At 51.7% G+C, this 15,253-nt stretch overlaps 1 protein-coding gene across 1 annotated transcript; it reads left to right on the forward strand.

Annotated features, from left to right (window-relative positions):
* The first annotated feature begins 6,416 nt into the window (after positions 1 to 6,416).
* On the forward strand, positions 6,417 to 12,956 carry LOC142003767 (uncharacterized). The gene is made up of 4 exons (XM_074981035.1): positions 6,417 to 7,120; positions 7,294 to 7,348; positions 8,156 to 8,257; positions 8,821 to 12,956. The coding sequence occupies exons 2-4, from the start codon at positions 7,344 to 7,346 to the stop codon at positions 11,690 to 11,692; spliced, it is 2,979 nt and encodes a 992-aa protein (XP_074837136.1). The 5' UTR covers positions 6,417 to 7,120; positions 7,294 to 7,343; the 3' UTR covers positions 11,693 to 12,956.
* The last annotated feature ends 2,297 nt before the right edge of the window (positions 12,957 to 15,253 follow it).

Below are 15,253 nucleotides of genomic sequence, written 5' to 3' on the forward strand. Positions count from 1 at the left end.
TGCGTGCAGACATTTTTGGAAATACCTGCATGGCAAAGTAGTCGGGATCAATACCGACAATACCTCCACCATGTTCTACATCAATTGACAAGGAGGGGCACGGTCCCGTACGCTATGCGCGGAAGCAGTCCGATTGTGGAATTGGTGTATTGCCAACAACATAACGTTGAAAGCCTCGTACTTGCCAGGGGCCCACAATGTGAAGGCAGATCAACTGAGCAGGTGCTTTGCACTCATGCACAAATGGCAGATCCGCTCCAACCTGCTACGACGCATATTTTGCACCTGGGGGTTTCCCCAAGTCAATTTGTTTGCCACCCAGCGCAACAAGAAGTGCCCTCAGTACTGCTCCAGAGCAGGAATAGGGCGGGGTTCCCTGGGGGACGCCTTCATGATCTCATGGAAGGGCCCTCCACTCTACGCGTTTCCCCCCACAACACTTATCCACAAGGTTCTGCAGAAAGCCAGAAAGGATAGAGCTCGCACGATACTCATAGTTCCAACTTGGGACCAACAACAATGGTTTCCCTTACTTCCGCGCATGTCGGATCGTCCACCAGTCCCCCTACCGGTAGCAGTGGACTTACTCACACAGGCTCAGGGGTCCATAGTGCACCCGCACCCTCAGGGACTACACCTACAAGCATGGTTAATCCATGGCTCAGTGCCTTAGAGAACATGTGTACGGAGGGAGTAAGACAAGTCTTAGAGCGTAGCTGAAGGACCTCCACCAGGAGGACTTACGAACAGAAATGGACACGCTTTACCACCTGGTGCTCTGCCAAACAGTTGGCTCCTCTTGATGTTCCTATAACTGTAATTCTAGAATACCTGCTGAACCTCAAACGAGATGGGCTCTCTATCCTCGCTAAAGGTCCACCTCGCAGCTATATCAGCTTTTCGGCACAAAGAGGAAGGGCCCACCGTATTTGCCCATCCTATCGTCACAAGGTTCTTGAAGGGGCTGGTAAACCTGTACCCTCCTCGAAAACCGCTACCACTGTCGTGGAGTTTGGACTTGGTACCCCACACGCTATCGGGACCACCCTTCAAACCATTAGCCACGGTACCCCTCCGACTACTTACCATGAAAACAACCTTCCTTCTTGCGATTATGTCAGCCCGCAGGGTGAGCGAGCTTGCAGCAGTGATGGCAACGCTGCCCTGCACAGTATTCTCAAAGGAGGCGGTGATCTTACGGTTACACCCAGCCTTCGTTCCGAAAGTTTCCTCGGAGTTCCACATTAATGAACCAATAGTATTACCCTTGTTTTACCCGAAGCCTCACAGCTCCAGTAAGGAGGCGCGCCTGCATCTCCTAGATGTGAGGAGGGCATTGGCCTTTTACATAGACAGAACTAAGTCCTTCTGGAAAACGGACAGGCTTCTGGTGTCTCTCGCTCCCAGGTCGAAAGGGGAAGGCCTCTCTTCCCAGAGAATTTCAAAGCACATTGTGTCCTGTATAAAACTGTGCTACAAGCTTCGAAAGACCCATTTGCTAGCCCCGCCTAGGGCTCACTCCACCAGCGCGGTGGCGGCATCAACGGCCTTCTTCAAGGGAATCGCGTTGAAAGACATTTGTAGAGCGGCGACTTGGTCATCCTACGGCACCTTCACCAAGCATTATGCCCTGCATTGGGTGTTCGATGAGGATACCCGTCTGTCGACAGCAGTCCTCTCGGGGGCAAGCTGCATATGAATCGAGTACCCACCTCCTTACTTGGGGTTACTGCTGGGTAGTCACCTACTGTGAAGCACCCATGGAGACCACTCGAAGAAGAAAGAGAAGTTACTCACTTGTAGTAATGATGGCTCTTTGAGATGTGTCCCCGTGGGTGCTCCACTACCCTCCCATCCTCCCTGCTTCGGATCTCTGTCCGGTGTTTTTCAGGAGTATCCAAGGCGGTTGGTCAAGGAACTGGCGGGGACCGGATTGTGCACATGACCGAGGGCGCGCAAGGGAGCAGCGCGCGTCGGCGTGTGCTCGATCCAGTGGAAACTGCTAGAAGAATTCTGATCTGCGGCGCCGGGTGAGCCCGACACCTACTGTGGAGCACCCATGGGGACACATCTCGAAGAACCATCGTTACTACAAGTGAGTAACTTCTCTATCTGGGGGAAATTCATGACCTGGGGATATACAGGAGGTTAGATTAGAATCAAATGGTCCCTTCTGGTCTTAAAGTGCCAGAGCTGAGGTCAGAAGTCACAGAGTCCCACATATGCAACATCATCATGGCTCACTGGCAGGATTGTCCCGGCTCCCCTATTGCTAGCTGTTTCTAAAAAGAGACTCAGCACAGCCCGATGTGACCTGTGTCTAGCTGACCATGCTCGATTTGCCTCCTGAGGAGTGACACATGCTGAAGAGCCCAGCGTTTCAAATTTCTTGCAAAAAGTCTGAATAAAAGTGAGTAAGGCCAAGGAAAATGTTCACAAGGCTACGTTGGAATGCAAATTATTTTCTTTGTATAAGTGATTTTTTTTGAAACCAGCAATGAAACCTGTTGAAGTTCTACTAAAAGTTCACAGGCTATGGTTTTGGCCAATTTTTTTGAGGTTTTTACCAAATAAAGGTTTCAAACTCCCGCGACACTGAATTCTCTAATGCAATCTTAACTAAAACATGGCAACCAGCTTCTGCATAACTGTTAGACTACACAGAAAAGATCAACTTTAGAAGAACATTACTGATGGTGCAAAGTCAGACCCTTGCCAACAATCCCAGATGCTTTGTATATTGCACAGACTTCAAACTCTCTCAGACAAAGAGTTAATGGGCACAAAACAGGCATCAAAACACTCCTGATCCACAAACCAGTTAGTTTACGTTTCAATAGAGTGGGCCATTCTGTTAATGACTTAAGAGTTTGTGTCTTATTGAAGAAGAATTTTCACACTGCTTTGGAAAGAGAGACTGCTGAACTCTCTTCCATGTTCAAATTCGACACATTAAGACGTGGTTTGAACCGGGATGCAAATTTTCTGGGACACTATAGGGGCTCTTTTGCATACTTGGCTTAATCTAATTCTTGACTCCCCTGCTCCCCGCCCCTCTGTTCTCCGATTTGCTCACCTTGATGATTTTTTTTCTGAATTGTCAACCTTGATTACTATTTTTGGTTCTCTGTGCATTAAATATTGAGTCTGTTTTGGCATGGCTATGGTCTGAAGAAGTGGGTCTGTCCCCCAAAAGCTCACCTAAATATTTTGTTAATCTTTAAAGAGCTACTTTACTGCTTTTTTGTTTTGATAGTATATAGACTAGCACGGCTTGCTCTCTATTACCTTGCAATTAGGAACTGACAGATTTAGCACTTTTTAATTTTGTCCCCTAGGTTTTTTAAAGGGAGAAAAACTAAAAAAAAAAACCTATGGTGTGCAACTGCAATAAGCCATCATCTTCAGCATTTGACACCGCACCATCTATTTTCACTTTCATTAACTGGCAGCACAGCATGGATGGGCCATCTGGTCAGCTGTTCCACCCCAGAAGTTGAGGTAGGATGGGGTTCTTGCTCCATGTGGTGCCCCTTGTGGGGCTGTGGATTGTGGGCTGGGTCCCAAATCGCCCATAAGCATTTTCTATACCCAGAAATCTCAGTTGCTCCCAGAACAGCTTTTGCATGCAAACAAGCTAATAGGTCACAAAGGTTTTGTCCACCAGTCTAAAGCTCAGGTGTGGTAGTACTGCTGTGGCAGTGCTTTAAAATGAAAGTGTGGCCACAGTAAACCGCCTCCACAAGGGGAGTAGCTAATGCGCGGCTCTCAGAACCAGCAATCCGTTCACAGTGTTGCTTTGCAGGGCTGCACCTTGCCACGCTCGGGTGCATGTGCTTTTCCACACACCTGACCCAGAAAGTTGCTGCGCAGTAGAGCGGCAGTGCAACCTTAGCATCTGTTTTGCAGAACAGCCAGTGCTCCCGTTCCCTCCCTACGGAGAGGCCAGTGCTCAGCACCTCTGGGCACCCATCCAGCTCACTCGTTCCTTCTCTTCTTCTGTCAGCAGCAGTGATGAGGTTAACCCTGTAACCCTCCCAATGACCAGAAAATTCCCCCTCAGAATAGCCAGGCTGGAAAATCTCTGAGCCAGAAGATAGATCCTCAGGATAAACATCTGAGGCCTGGCCCCGTACTTCTTTGTAGGCTCCTCTGTGTGGGAGCATAGGGCAGTGGCTGTCCAGGTATGCACCTTCCTTCCAGCAGGCCGGGCACAGCTTGATGCCCAGGAAAGAGGCTGGACAACGCAGGTCTTCCCTTGCCTTCCAGTACTATGCTGTGCCACCAGCCCCACTGTGAGTGCGGGAAACCTTGGAGGCGGGGTTCCTGGGTGTTGCTAGAGGAAGAGAACTCTGCCTGGCTGCTCTGCTTCCCACCTGGCAGCACACAGGAGGCAGCCCTGCTCAAGGCAGGAGGGGAAGATGGTATCCAGGCCAGATGGCTGCATGGGAGCAGCTTGGAGGCTCCACAGCGCACTCAGTGGCCTGTGCTATATGAGGCAAGGGAGGTAAGTGGGATTGTCAGCTGGGCATTGGAGAGGGATTCCCCCCAGCGAGTCGGTGGCAGCAGAGAGCGCCGAGCGTGTGGCACAGGGGTTGGCAGCCACAAGAGCAAGAAGAGACTTCCCCCCCCGCCCGCCCCCAAATTTGGTAAAAAAACCTCAACAATTCAGGAGCTGTAGTGCATGTGAATACAGGACGGTGCTGAATAAATACTGCCACACCACACTGTAACCCCTGTGTTCAGAACAGCGCACGCAGGCAGCGATTTGTAATAAGTATCAGACAGGGACCCGTGTTAGTCTGTAGCTTTGACAACAACAAGGAGTCTTGTGGCACCTTAAAGACGAACAGATATTTTGGAGTGTGAGCTTTCCTGGGCAAAGGCTTGTTGACTGGAGGATGTTTGCTGTTTATAAAAAATAATCAGGAGTTTGGTTTTTTTTTTGAACTTGGCCATTATAGCTGTGGGCGCCCGAAAGAGAAGAGCTGAAGATTCTTTTTATAAAAAACACGGCAATCCAAGGGTGAGCAAAGTGTTACGACAGGCCCCACTTTTCATCTTGGAGATGAGCACGGCCCCCCGCCCCCAACCTTGCTCATGTTTTCCAACCCCAGGGAAATTTCAGATCTGAAAACACCCTTTCACTGTGTGTAAGGAAGTAAGTTTCTAAAAAGTAAAACTGATCTGAATCAGTATAGAGATGTGAATGCACAGACATGAAAACAGTAAGATTTCAGGATATTGAATTAGGTGGATGAGCCCAAGACCAAGCACCCTAATGTGCTGGACCCCCTTCTGAGATTTCACATCCCCTTGGGCACCTGCCTCCTGCTTTGCTCATGCAGCTCTAATCAGTAGGGCTGTGCGGAATGCACAGCCGGCCGTTAAAGCAATTAATTTGAGTTTGGTTATTTCTTTGCAGCAGCGTGGGGAACTGGAGGAGGAGTCAGTGGCGGCAGTGTCTGGAGCTGCAAATGGCTCCTTAAAGAGCCACATGTGGAGGTTGCTGACCCAGCACCCCGCACTCACTTTGGCTGGCGTGGATGATGACATTGCTGTTGGCTTCACGGGCTGGATAAAAAGGCTTTGCGGGTTGGATTCTGGTGTGCAGGCCACAGGCTGGCCACCCAGTTTTAATATCTCATTGTCATGAAGGTGCTCTCATAAGTTGGAAGGAGCCCAGCTCCCAGCTTTGGAAGGCTTGGGTTAGGGACAGTGTTCCTGCTCTGGTACTGTTAGATGAACCGCTCAGGTCTGCTTTTCACCTCAGGCTGGGGGATTCTGCCCCTCCCTTATGGAGGGGGAAAGTTCACTAATCTAGGGACTGAATGGCCAAAAATCTGTGAAAAGACCCAGGATCTCCCTGGCAAATATGACGATCTCTCCCCTGCCTCCTGCTCAGCAGCTCAGCTCTCTTGGCATGTGGCCCTGGCCTCTCTCCTGATCTCACAACAGCATCGACAGCTCACAGGCTGAGGGAGATGACAGGAGGGCAGCCCCATTCTGACCTCAAGAGGCGACTTCAGCACCTGCCTGATGCCAGAGCAGCAAGCTGCTGTCAGGTGGAGCTTGGCTATTTGCTGCTGGTTTGAGAGTGGTTGTGATTCTCAGTGCCTGAGCTCAAGAAAATGGGTTCACTCATCCTATTTCTGAACTGGGCTTCCAGCTTCACAGCTGTGAGATTCACAGTGTTGTTTCTCATCTTCTATGCTGTTCTAAGGCTCGCCAGATCAGAGGTGAGTGAGAACCCTGGGGAGAGGGAAAGGCTGGGTTGCAGGCAGCTTAATGCAGGAGCCAAACAGAGGTGTTTTAAAACCAACAGGCCTGAATCATCAACATCTAAGAGTCCTAAAAAAAGTTGACTAAGGAGGTTCTTACAGTCGTAGACTCCTACGGCTGGAAGAGACCTCAGGAGTTCATCACATACAGCCCCCTGCCTAAAGCAGGACCAACCCTAACTAAATGATCCCAGACAGGACTTTGTCAAGATGGAACTTAATCTCTAGGGCTGGGGAATCTACCACCTCTCTCAGTAACCCATCCCAGTGCTTTGCTACTCTACTAGAGAAATAGTTTTTCCCAATATACATTTTGACCTCCCCCACTGTAATTTCAGACCATTAGGGGTATGATTCCAGGCTACATTGACTTGGTTCCTGGAACACTGGAGAACTGGAACATTGACCCCTTGAATTCCATAACTGGAACCAAGATGGTTGCTTGCAGGGCCATCTTAGAGTTTTCCCAGTGGAGGGGAAAAGTCTTTTCTTCTTCTCACAGGCCCTTATGTGTCAGGCTCAGCTGAGCCAGGTAGGCTGCTGTGAGAGTCCCAAATTCCTGAGATGTGTCCTGGGCATCTGGGAATCTGTTCCTTTTTTTAGTGCATCACCCTGGCTGAGGAGTCCAACCCAGGACTGAAATTCATTGACCAGTCCTGGTCAAGAGTGACTCGAGGTCTGTTCTGTTTCCTCTAGTGTAACCCCAAAGGCCCCGCAAGGCCATCCCCTTTGGCAGACGTCAGCACTAGGGGTTCTCTCACGACTCTGCCGCTGTCTCTGTGTGTTGCAGGCTTCTCCTAGGAAAAAGAGGTGCCGAAAGAGAAAGGAGGACCCGAGCGGTAAGCAGCCCCTCCCCTTGCAGCTGCTGTGGGCGATTCGGAGCGACTGAAGCTGTGCACAGGCCCAGGCTGGGGCTCGGCTTGCAGGCTCTCCCTGTAATGGGTGGTGCTGGAGTGGTAGGCAGCAGATGACGCCAGGCAGCTCAACGTCTCCTTTGTCTTAATTCCAACAGGTTTTGGATGCAGTGAGAACAAGTTGGAGGAGGATTGTCCAGCTCTAGAGATGTGGTAAGTGATGACCCTCCGGAAATCCTGCAGCGGCTCAGTCCGCTCCTCTAGCCTAGCGCCATGCATCTTACACCCACCCGGGGCAGCAGCCCTGGTCACCCCTCCCCTGCCCTGCGCACCAGGTGAAGAGTGACTCTCCTCTAGAGCCAGACCAGCCACTCCCACCCAGCAGAAGTTGCCCTCTCTAATTCAACCCCATGCACTGTGCAGTGGTTCATTCCCTTCCTCTAGCATCATGCAGCTGGTGGGTTGAGAAGGAGGGTTAGTGTGTGTGGACTGCACCATCTTCCCCTCCCTCCAGGGGAGAAAATGCTTTATGGGAGCAGCCCCGTGTACACCAGGGATGTGAGGCGTAGAGCTCATGGAGGTAGAAATTCCTTTCTGGTGCAATGGCTGGGCTGAGACCGGCACTATTCAGAGAGAAGGAGACAGGGGACCTCTTGTGTAATGACTCCCTCGGGGTCCCAGCTGGATCTGACACCTGCCCCTTCAGCCGTGCAGCGTAAAGCATCCAGGGGCACTGAAGAGGTGGCTCCATGACTGGGTAGCTGTAGCAGGCTGTTATCCGATGGAAGGGACTTGACACATGCTGACAGCAGGATGCACTCTCCCCTTGTCAGTTCGATTCAGGGATCACCTAACAACCCAGCTAAGCCCAACCCAGAATGACCAAGGCCTGGGTATTGCCAAGCAGGGGGCTGTACTGGAGGAGAATGGGGCAGGGAGCCTTTCAGGGCTGCACTCGGTGGTAGATAAGGGCCTGACATCAGGGCCTGCACTCAACTGTCTGCTCTGTCTGCTCCCCAGCTGCCGGGAGCCTCTGGAGAATCTCCCCCTGGCTCAGAGCCTCCAGATGGTGGAAGAGAGGATACAGTACATTTTCAGACACCTGGATGAAGTGCTCGTACCGTAAGGCCACAGAAGGAGGCACTGGGTTGGGGGCTAAGTGCGAGGGGACAGTCAGAGCAGGGGCGAGCAGGGAAAGGCAAACACAAAGGACCCTAAAATACCAGGGAAACAGCCACAAAGAGGGTTTAGATTCCAAGGTGAGGTACCAGTGACAGTGAGGGTTGGGACTGTCTAATTTCAAATGCACTGAGAAAACACAAGAGTTCTAAGTGGGCTCAAACCCTTCTGTCCAGCCGGCAGCTGTCTGGGACTGTCCCCTGCTCCCTTTGAAGGGAAATGCCATGGAATGACATCCCGGAACTGGGTAGCATTCAGGGGGCAGGGGATAGTAGACAGGTCCTTCTCTGGCACCTGTTGCGCTAGGTGCTGTACATTTCCATGTGAAGAAGAGGTTATCAGAAAAGCGAGTGCCGGCTGTCCCAGGGCTCTGTGTTATGCAGATTGTTGACGTGTGTCCGAGTGTGCGAGGTACGCATTGGTGCTGCCCCCTTGCACTATAGTCAGGAAATGCGCCAAAGCCCCCTTCGCACAATTCATCTGTCCCTGTCTGCTGTCTCCCACAGGACGAGCATGATGACTTTTGGGAGCAGTGACTTCTCCTCATCCTCCACGGACTCCTTCAGCTCCTACCTGTGGAGTTCCAGCTCTTTGTCCCTGGGAAAATCCTCCTGGAGTTGGTCAGAGCCCCTCTCCCCCATGAGGCAGACGGTGCCTGTGGTGGGCCGTGAAGGAGTCGCTCATCGCCCGCAGGCCCTTTCTCCGTCCAGGCCTTCTGGTCAGAGCAGCCAAGACTGGCCGGAGCAGCCCTTGGCTCTGGACCAGATGTTGGTTCATGGCTTCGATGTCGGCATCCAGTGGAAGCACCTGCAGAGCCAGCTGGGAGCTCCTACCCTGTGCACCAAGTCGCTGGCCAAGGTCAACACCATTGTGCCGGTACCGGAGGGCGACCCCAGGCTGGCGTTTGGCCTGAGCAGGTTCCCTCTCCTGAGCAGTGTTGTCCGGGAGGAGCTGGACTGCCATGTGGGCACCGAGAGACTCCAGGGGGAGCAGGACTTGCCCCTCAACCCCCAGAAACCTGAACTATTGTTCCCATCAGCCGCTCTGCAAACCCCCACCCCGGGGGAGCCATTGCAGGGTGCGCGGGACACAGAACAGCCACTGGAGTTACACACAGATGGGTCCGAACAGGGACTCCCAGTACAGGTCCCAGAGCCTGTGAGAGCCGACTCCAGACCCCCGCTCCCACAGGAGATCCAGGAGACATGTGTCTGCCCCTCAGAATCCCTGCCCCAAAAGGCCCCCAGGGCTACACCTTCCCCTGAGGTCAGCCCAGCCAGCCTTGTGCCCACCGTGGCGGCCTTGCTGCAGGATCACGTGGCTGAGAAATGCTCTGAGATCCAAAGGAAGGCATTTCCTACCGTGGTCCGAGAGTCGCACAGAAGCAGTCTCCTCCTGACAGAGACCAGCCTGGCCAGGCCCCTCCAGCCTCCTGGAGAGCTGGGGAAGGGTGGGATGGCAGCATTCCCAAGTGGGAAAGTGTCTTCCCATCCTGACAAACTCGACATTAAACGTATTCATCTTCCCAGGCCACGGGGGCAGCCCACCCTGTATCCAGAGCCCCCAGCCAAGCTGCCTTCTGCTGCTGCAGCCGGGGAAGCCAGTGTGAAGTTCAGTGTCGGGGAGACAGATTTCCTGCTTGGGGAGGTGAGGGAGAACCTGGACTGGCACGTGCAGTGGAAGAAGCTGCATCAGGAGTGGGCACTGCCGGGCACCCTGTGGAAATCCCAACCTCCTGCTCCCAAGCCGTCCGCCTGGAAGATGAAGCCCAGGGTTGAGGTGGTTCCAGTCCCTGGGGACCTTCTCTTCCTGGGAAATGAGGTGAAAAAGCAGCTCGAGTTGCACATAATGAAAATGCAAGTGCAGCAGAGGTGGGGGCTGCCCAGCAGGGTTGAGGATTCCCGGAGGAGGTTCATGGCTCCTGCCCCGGAAGAGGGAGGCCATCTTCCCCATCCTGCTGGCGGGGGCACGGTGAGGCCCTACTTTTCACCATACCAGCCATGGTCCAGGAATGCTGGGCCCTTTCCTCAGCTGCTGAGGGTCCCAAAGGAGAGGAAGACAGAGGGCGCACGTGCCATATCTACAGACGCCACACAGCAGCTGGCCAGGGCTTACTCCCGGAAGGATTCCAGGGCAGTGGCATTGAGTGGGAAAGAAACCCCGGAGCTCTGCAGAGCATTGCAGAGTGCTTGGCAAAGCACAGGCTCCCCTTATTCTATGGATTCCCCAACACCAGTGCCAGATACCACCCCAGAGGTTGGCAGGAGCGATGGAGTGGCAGGGACCCAGAGTACTGCAGAGCCTGGCGTCCTTCTGGCAGAAGCGAAGCTGGCATCGCCACCTCCATTGCCAGGGGCTGGGGTGACCGAGAATTCACTTATCGCGAAGTTCCATGTTTCCATGAGTGAGGTGAGAAACCCCATTCCCCGTGTGGATGGCGCCACAGGGCCCAAGGAGACGCTGGAGCTGCACGTGGGGAGGCAGGTTAACTTGGGAGAAGACCAGAGGCCAGGGGTGTTGGCAGGAGAACACAGTGCAGATTTTTCCAGGAACCAGCCACCCCAGGTGGCCCCAGATGCACCAGACCCTGAGCAGCTGGCAAGGTCCATCTTAGTCTCGCTCATTGCTGGGCAGGTTGCACACACCCTGCAGATAAAGTACCTGATGGACCTGGCAGAGCACGTCCCCGTGGGGTCCTCAGTGTGCCAGCGGTGCCGCCAGGTTTATCCAGGACAGACTGAGTGTGAGAAACCTCAGGGGGAGACACCAGGGTCTGGGAAGCTGCACAGTCTGCGAGACATCATGGATCCACCTGCGTCCAACAGAACTGAGAATTCAAAGATGTCCCAGGACCAGCTACCACCAAGCATCTGTAAAAAGTGCCGTAAACTTCGTCAGAAGAGGCCCGGTGGCTCTGCAGGGGCTGACTCATCCAGAAGATCCCAGGGAGTTCCACAGGGATGGGTGCTGGAAGACGCCTCGTCATTAGACGACAGCAACAAGCCTGTTGTATTGCTCCTTCCAACCGTCAGAAGCCAGAGACAAGACGGACTGGGGAGAAGGGCTCGTACGAAGCCACCAAAGAAAGTGTCCATTGCAACCAGCACAACAGGCCTTCCACAAGGCAGGCAGGAAACAATGGGAAGTGCTGATGCTGCTCCTCCAAAGGCTCCCCGAGCTACGACATCACCCGCTCCTAAAGGAGCAGTTCTCAAGAAGATCTTGCTGTGCCTCAAACAAACCTTCTCTAAGCTGCAAAGCAAAGTGAAGTCCCAAATGTCCCAGGGCTCTCGCTTAAAAAGGCCTGACACAAAATTCACAGATCCACCCTTTTGGAAGGTGAGGACCTCCAAGGGGGCCCGGTGCCGATATTATTGACTCCCACCCTGCCAGCAGGCAAAGTCTGCCAGCTCCTAGCATCTGGTGGGCCTGATTATGTGGACCAAGCTGAGTGAGAACGATATCCTGGAACACAGACTGACAGCCACTACTATCCTTGTCCAACAACCCAGATTGCCAGATGAGTGGGGGGATGGGGCTTGTCTGAGCCTGAGGGTGCAGGTACCTCACTGGACTTTTTACGTTTTCTCATTCAGAATCCATCCTTTTTTGGCAGACGCAGCAGATGTCCTGCATGGCGACATGTGAATAAAATTTTGTTCTTACCGGTGTTCGGGCCGCTTGTGAATGAAAGCCAGTCATGCTCGGAGAATAATAGCCAACCCACGACATGTTCAGAAACTGACCTGGGGCTGGACATCCACAAGTGTTGGCACTGGGGGAAATGCCCTAACGATGTGTATGTGAGGGTGGAACCAGATGACTCCCAGGGGCACAGGGAGTGTGCATGGCTCAGAAGTGAAATGTACCTGTAGCTAAAGGACAGGGCTTCTCTTATGGGGGTGAGGGGGAGTGTGGAGTTGCCCCACTGGTGGACACAAGACCAGAGGGAGGATTGGTGAGGCAGGATTTCCCTTTATAAAACCCAGGTTGACTCTCCCGCAGCAAATCATGTTCCTCAGTGTGGCTGAGAATTCTGTTCTTTACTCTTCTGTCAACCAATGTGCCTGGTACTGAGACTAGGTAGGATCACCTCTGTAGCCTTTAGGAAATGAGCAATACACTGGCTACCCTTCAGCTCTGTGGCTCATGGGCCAACTGGAGCAACAGGTTCCATACCACAGTTAGTAGTTCTGCAGTTGGACAGCTGAGTCCTTCAGAACTCTTGGGTGATTAGGGTTTACCACCTCTCTGCACCATTTACTTTGTTTACACTACGCAGTGCTGCTATTGCATGTGGCCAGGTAGGAGCCTGTGCTATGCTTTTCCAGCTGTGAGTTTGCAAGTGATGATCAAGATCAGAGCGAGGAGCTGGAGTTTCTGTTTTTGCTAGTCATTTCTCTCCCCTCTTGTATAGCGTGTTTGTTTTGATTTGCATGCTAAGCAGACAGGATTGGAGTTGAATACCAATACTCTGCAGCCCATTTCATGAAACTTAACTTTTCTCCACAACGGACAGTTACTACCATCTTTGATACCATATAAAAGACTCTTTTATAAGGATTATTTTTTCCTTTTAAAAGCTCTCGCAAGCTAAACGGAATAAGAGACGTTTTGAAAAAGCCTTACCAGATACTTTACATGTCAAATGCTTTAACTGTTTTTCCTGCTTTTTCTATGTCTTTAATAAAAGGGTTTAAGAATTTTTAATAGTGTTTGCAATGGCACAAAGCAGGCCGAGGTCTTTATACCAAACTCTAAATTTTGTTTAAAAGTGGACCGTGACGAGGAGGGGTGGTGTGTGTCATAGACTGCAGAAGACATTTTCTGGCCAAACTGCTTCACTTGGTGCACCCTGTGCTCCACCAGAGACACCCAGACTCCCTCCTGCAGCATGCAGGTATAAGGAGCGTGTGATTGGGGTGGCAGAGGTTGGGGTAAGCAAGGTGTGGGCTGCATCAGGCTGCCTTTCCTCCCAGAATTGGGGCTGGTGGCTCGGCTTGGAAAGATGAGGTAGGAGGAGGGTGCAAACACCCTGCCTACCAGCTCCCTGGAGCACCATGGCTGTGCTACCCTGCGCTGGGGGCCAGCGGGGTGTGTGTGTGTGTGTGTGGTGGGGTTGGGGGCGAGCTGGGCAGAGGCCAGCAGCCAACAGCGGCCACAATTGGGGGAAGGATGGAGCTAGGATGCTTGCCTCCTCAAGCCATGAGGTCACCCTTTGTTGATGGTGATTAGCTATGTTTACACCATTGACTCTTTGGGCTCCGATCCCCATCTGAATTAACACGATGGTGCGTTCTCTTATTTCAGGAGACACTGTTTATCTGTTCGTCTCAGGGCTCACAAAACCATCCACTGGCTTCCGTGCGCCTTGGCAAAAGCAGGTTCAGCGACATCTTTAGCATTGGCAGGATGGTGCATGCAATGGGCAGACTGAAGGCAAGATGGTGCTCCCTGCAGACCTGTTTGCAGGCCTGTCTGGAGAATACCACCTGCATGATTGTGGCCCACACTGCCCAGCATGGCATTAGCTCGTCTCAAAACACTGCAGATTTGGATGCCCGGTCCAGGACACCAGGAAGTGCCCCGTCATCACTGGTGGAGAGGGAATAAGGGATGACTAGTTGTGCCAGTGTGTTTACAAGGCAGGGTTATGGGGAGGCGATGATGGGAAGCTAGGAGGAAGGCCTGTAATGCAGCCATGGTTTGAACTGTGTTCGTTAATTTTTACAACAGTCAGTTTGTGACAGGTATTATCTTATTATTAGACTGTGCAAATGCCTAAAAATAGTAAACAGGACAACCTGGGAACTTAGTGGCGTGTCAGCCTGCCACTGATCCTGGACTTGATTAATAAAGAATTAAAGGAAGTCAGTATAATTAAGGTGAGTCAACATGAATTTATGCAAACTAGATCTTGCAACTTATTTGCTATCCTTTTTGATGAGTTTGGAAGTTTCGTTGAAAAAGATAACAGTGTTGAAGTAATAGACTTGATTTCTCTAAGGCATTTAATTTGGTACCATGCAACATTTTGATTAAGAGACTAGAACGATGCAAAATTAACATGGCACACATTATATGACCTGACAAAGCTAAAGATGTAATTGTAAATGGGGAATCATCGTCAAGTAGACATGGTTCTAGTGAGATCTCCCAGGGATTAGTTTTGGCCCTTATTACTTAACAATTTTATGAATGAGCAGGGAAAAAATTGTAAAACCATTGCTGATAAAATGTGTGGGTGACACAAAGATTAGGGGAGCCGTGTTGTAATAATTGGGCTCGCACAGTTATGCAAATCGTGAGAAGGGAGTGAAAGTGCATAAAATGTCACAGAAACCTGTCACAGTGAATGATGATGGGGGAAAAAAGGAGCAAAAGGGAGAAGAAGACAATCTCTGTACAAATGAAAAGGCCTCCCATTGTAACTCAAGGTCTGTGTTAAGATTGTGCCTGTTTGAACAACAGACAAGGGGAATGCAAACCTGTTGATCAAAACTGACCTGTTGTAAATTAGGTCTCTTTGGTGGACAAAATAATGAAGGGATGGGCTAACCCATCCATAGCTCTTGAATCATAGAATCCTAGGGCTAGAAGAACCTTCAGGAGGTCATTGAGACCAGCCACCTGCCTAAGGCAGGAAAGATGAAGGGCTGGGTCAGCCCTGCTGTGATTTGAACCCAGCTTTCTTCTAGCGCCTTTGAAAGAAAAGATCATGGGCATGTGGTGGAAATGACTGCAGGCTGTCTCACTGCAACTGAAGGAACCAGGGATGATGGAGGTGGTGCGGAACTACCTGGCCTGAAGTGGTTTCTATCATACACAGGGTTTGGATCCAAGGCTGTAGAAACGGTTCCAGCAACCCTGCTCCAACAGCTGCCTGGGAGATAGGTGGAGTGGAAGAAATGAGCCTCCTCTTTATGGCTGCCACACCAA

Source organism: Carettochelys insculpta, chromosome 30 (genome assembly GCF_033958435.1).
Source record: "Carettochelys insculpta isolate YL-2023 chromosome 30, ASM3395843v1, whole genome shotgun sequence".
Lineage (NCBI taxonomy): Eukaryota > Metazoa > Chordata > Testudines > Carettochelyidae > Carettochelys > Carettochelys insculpta.

Coding starts and splice junctions, on each gene's coding strand:
- LOC142003767 (XM_074981035.1), top strand. Junction 8,258..8,820: donor CTGGATGAAGTGCTCGTACC/GTAAGGCCACAG, acceptor TGTCTCCCACAG/GACGAGCATGATGACTTTTG.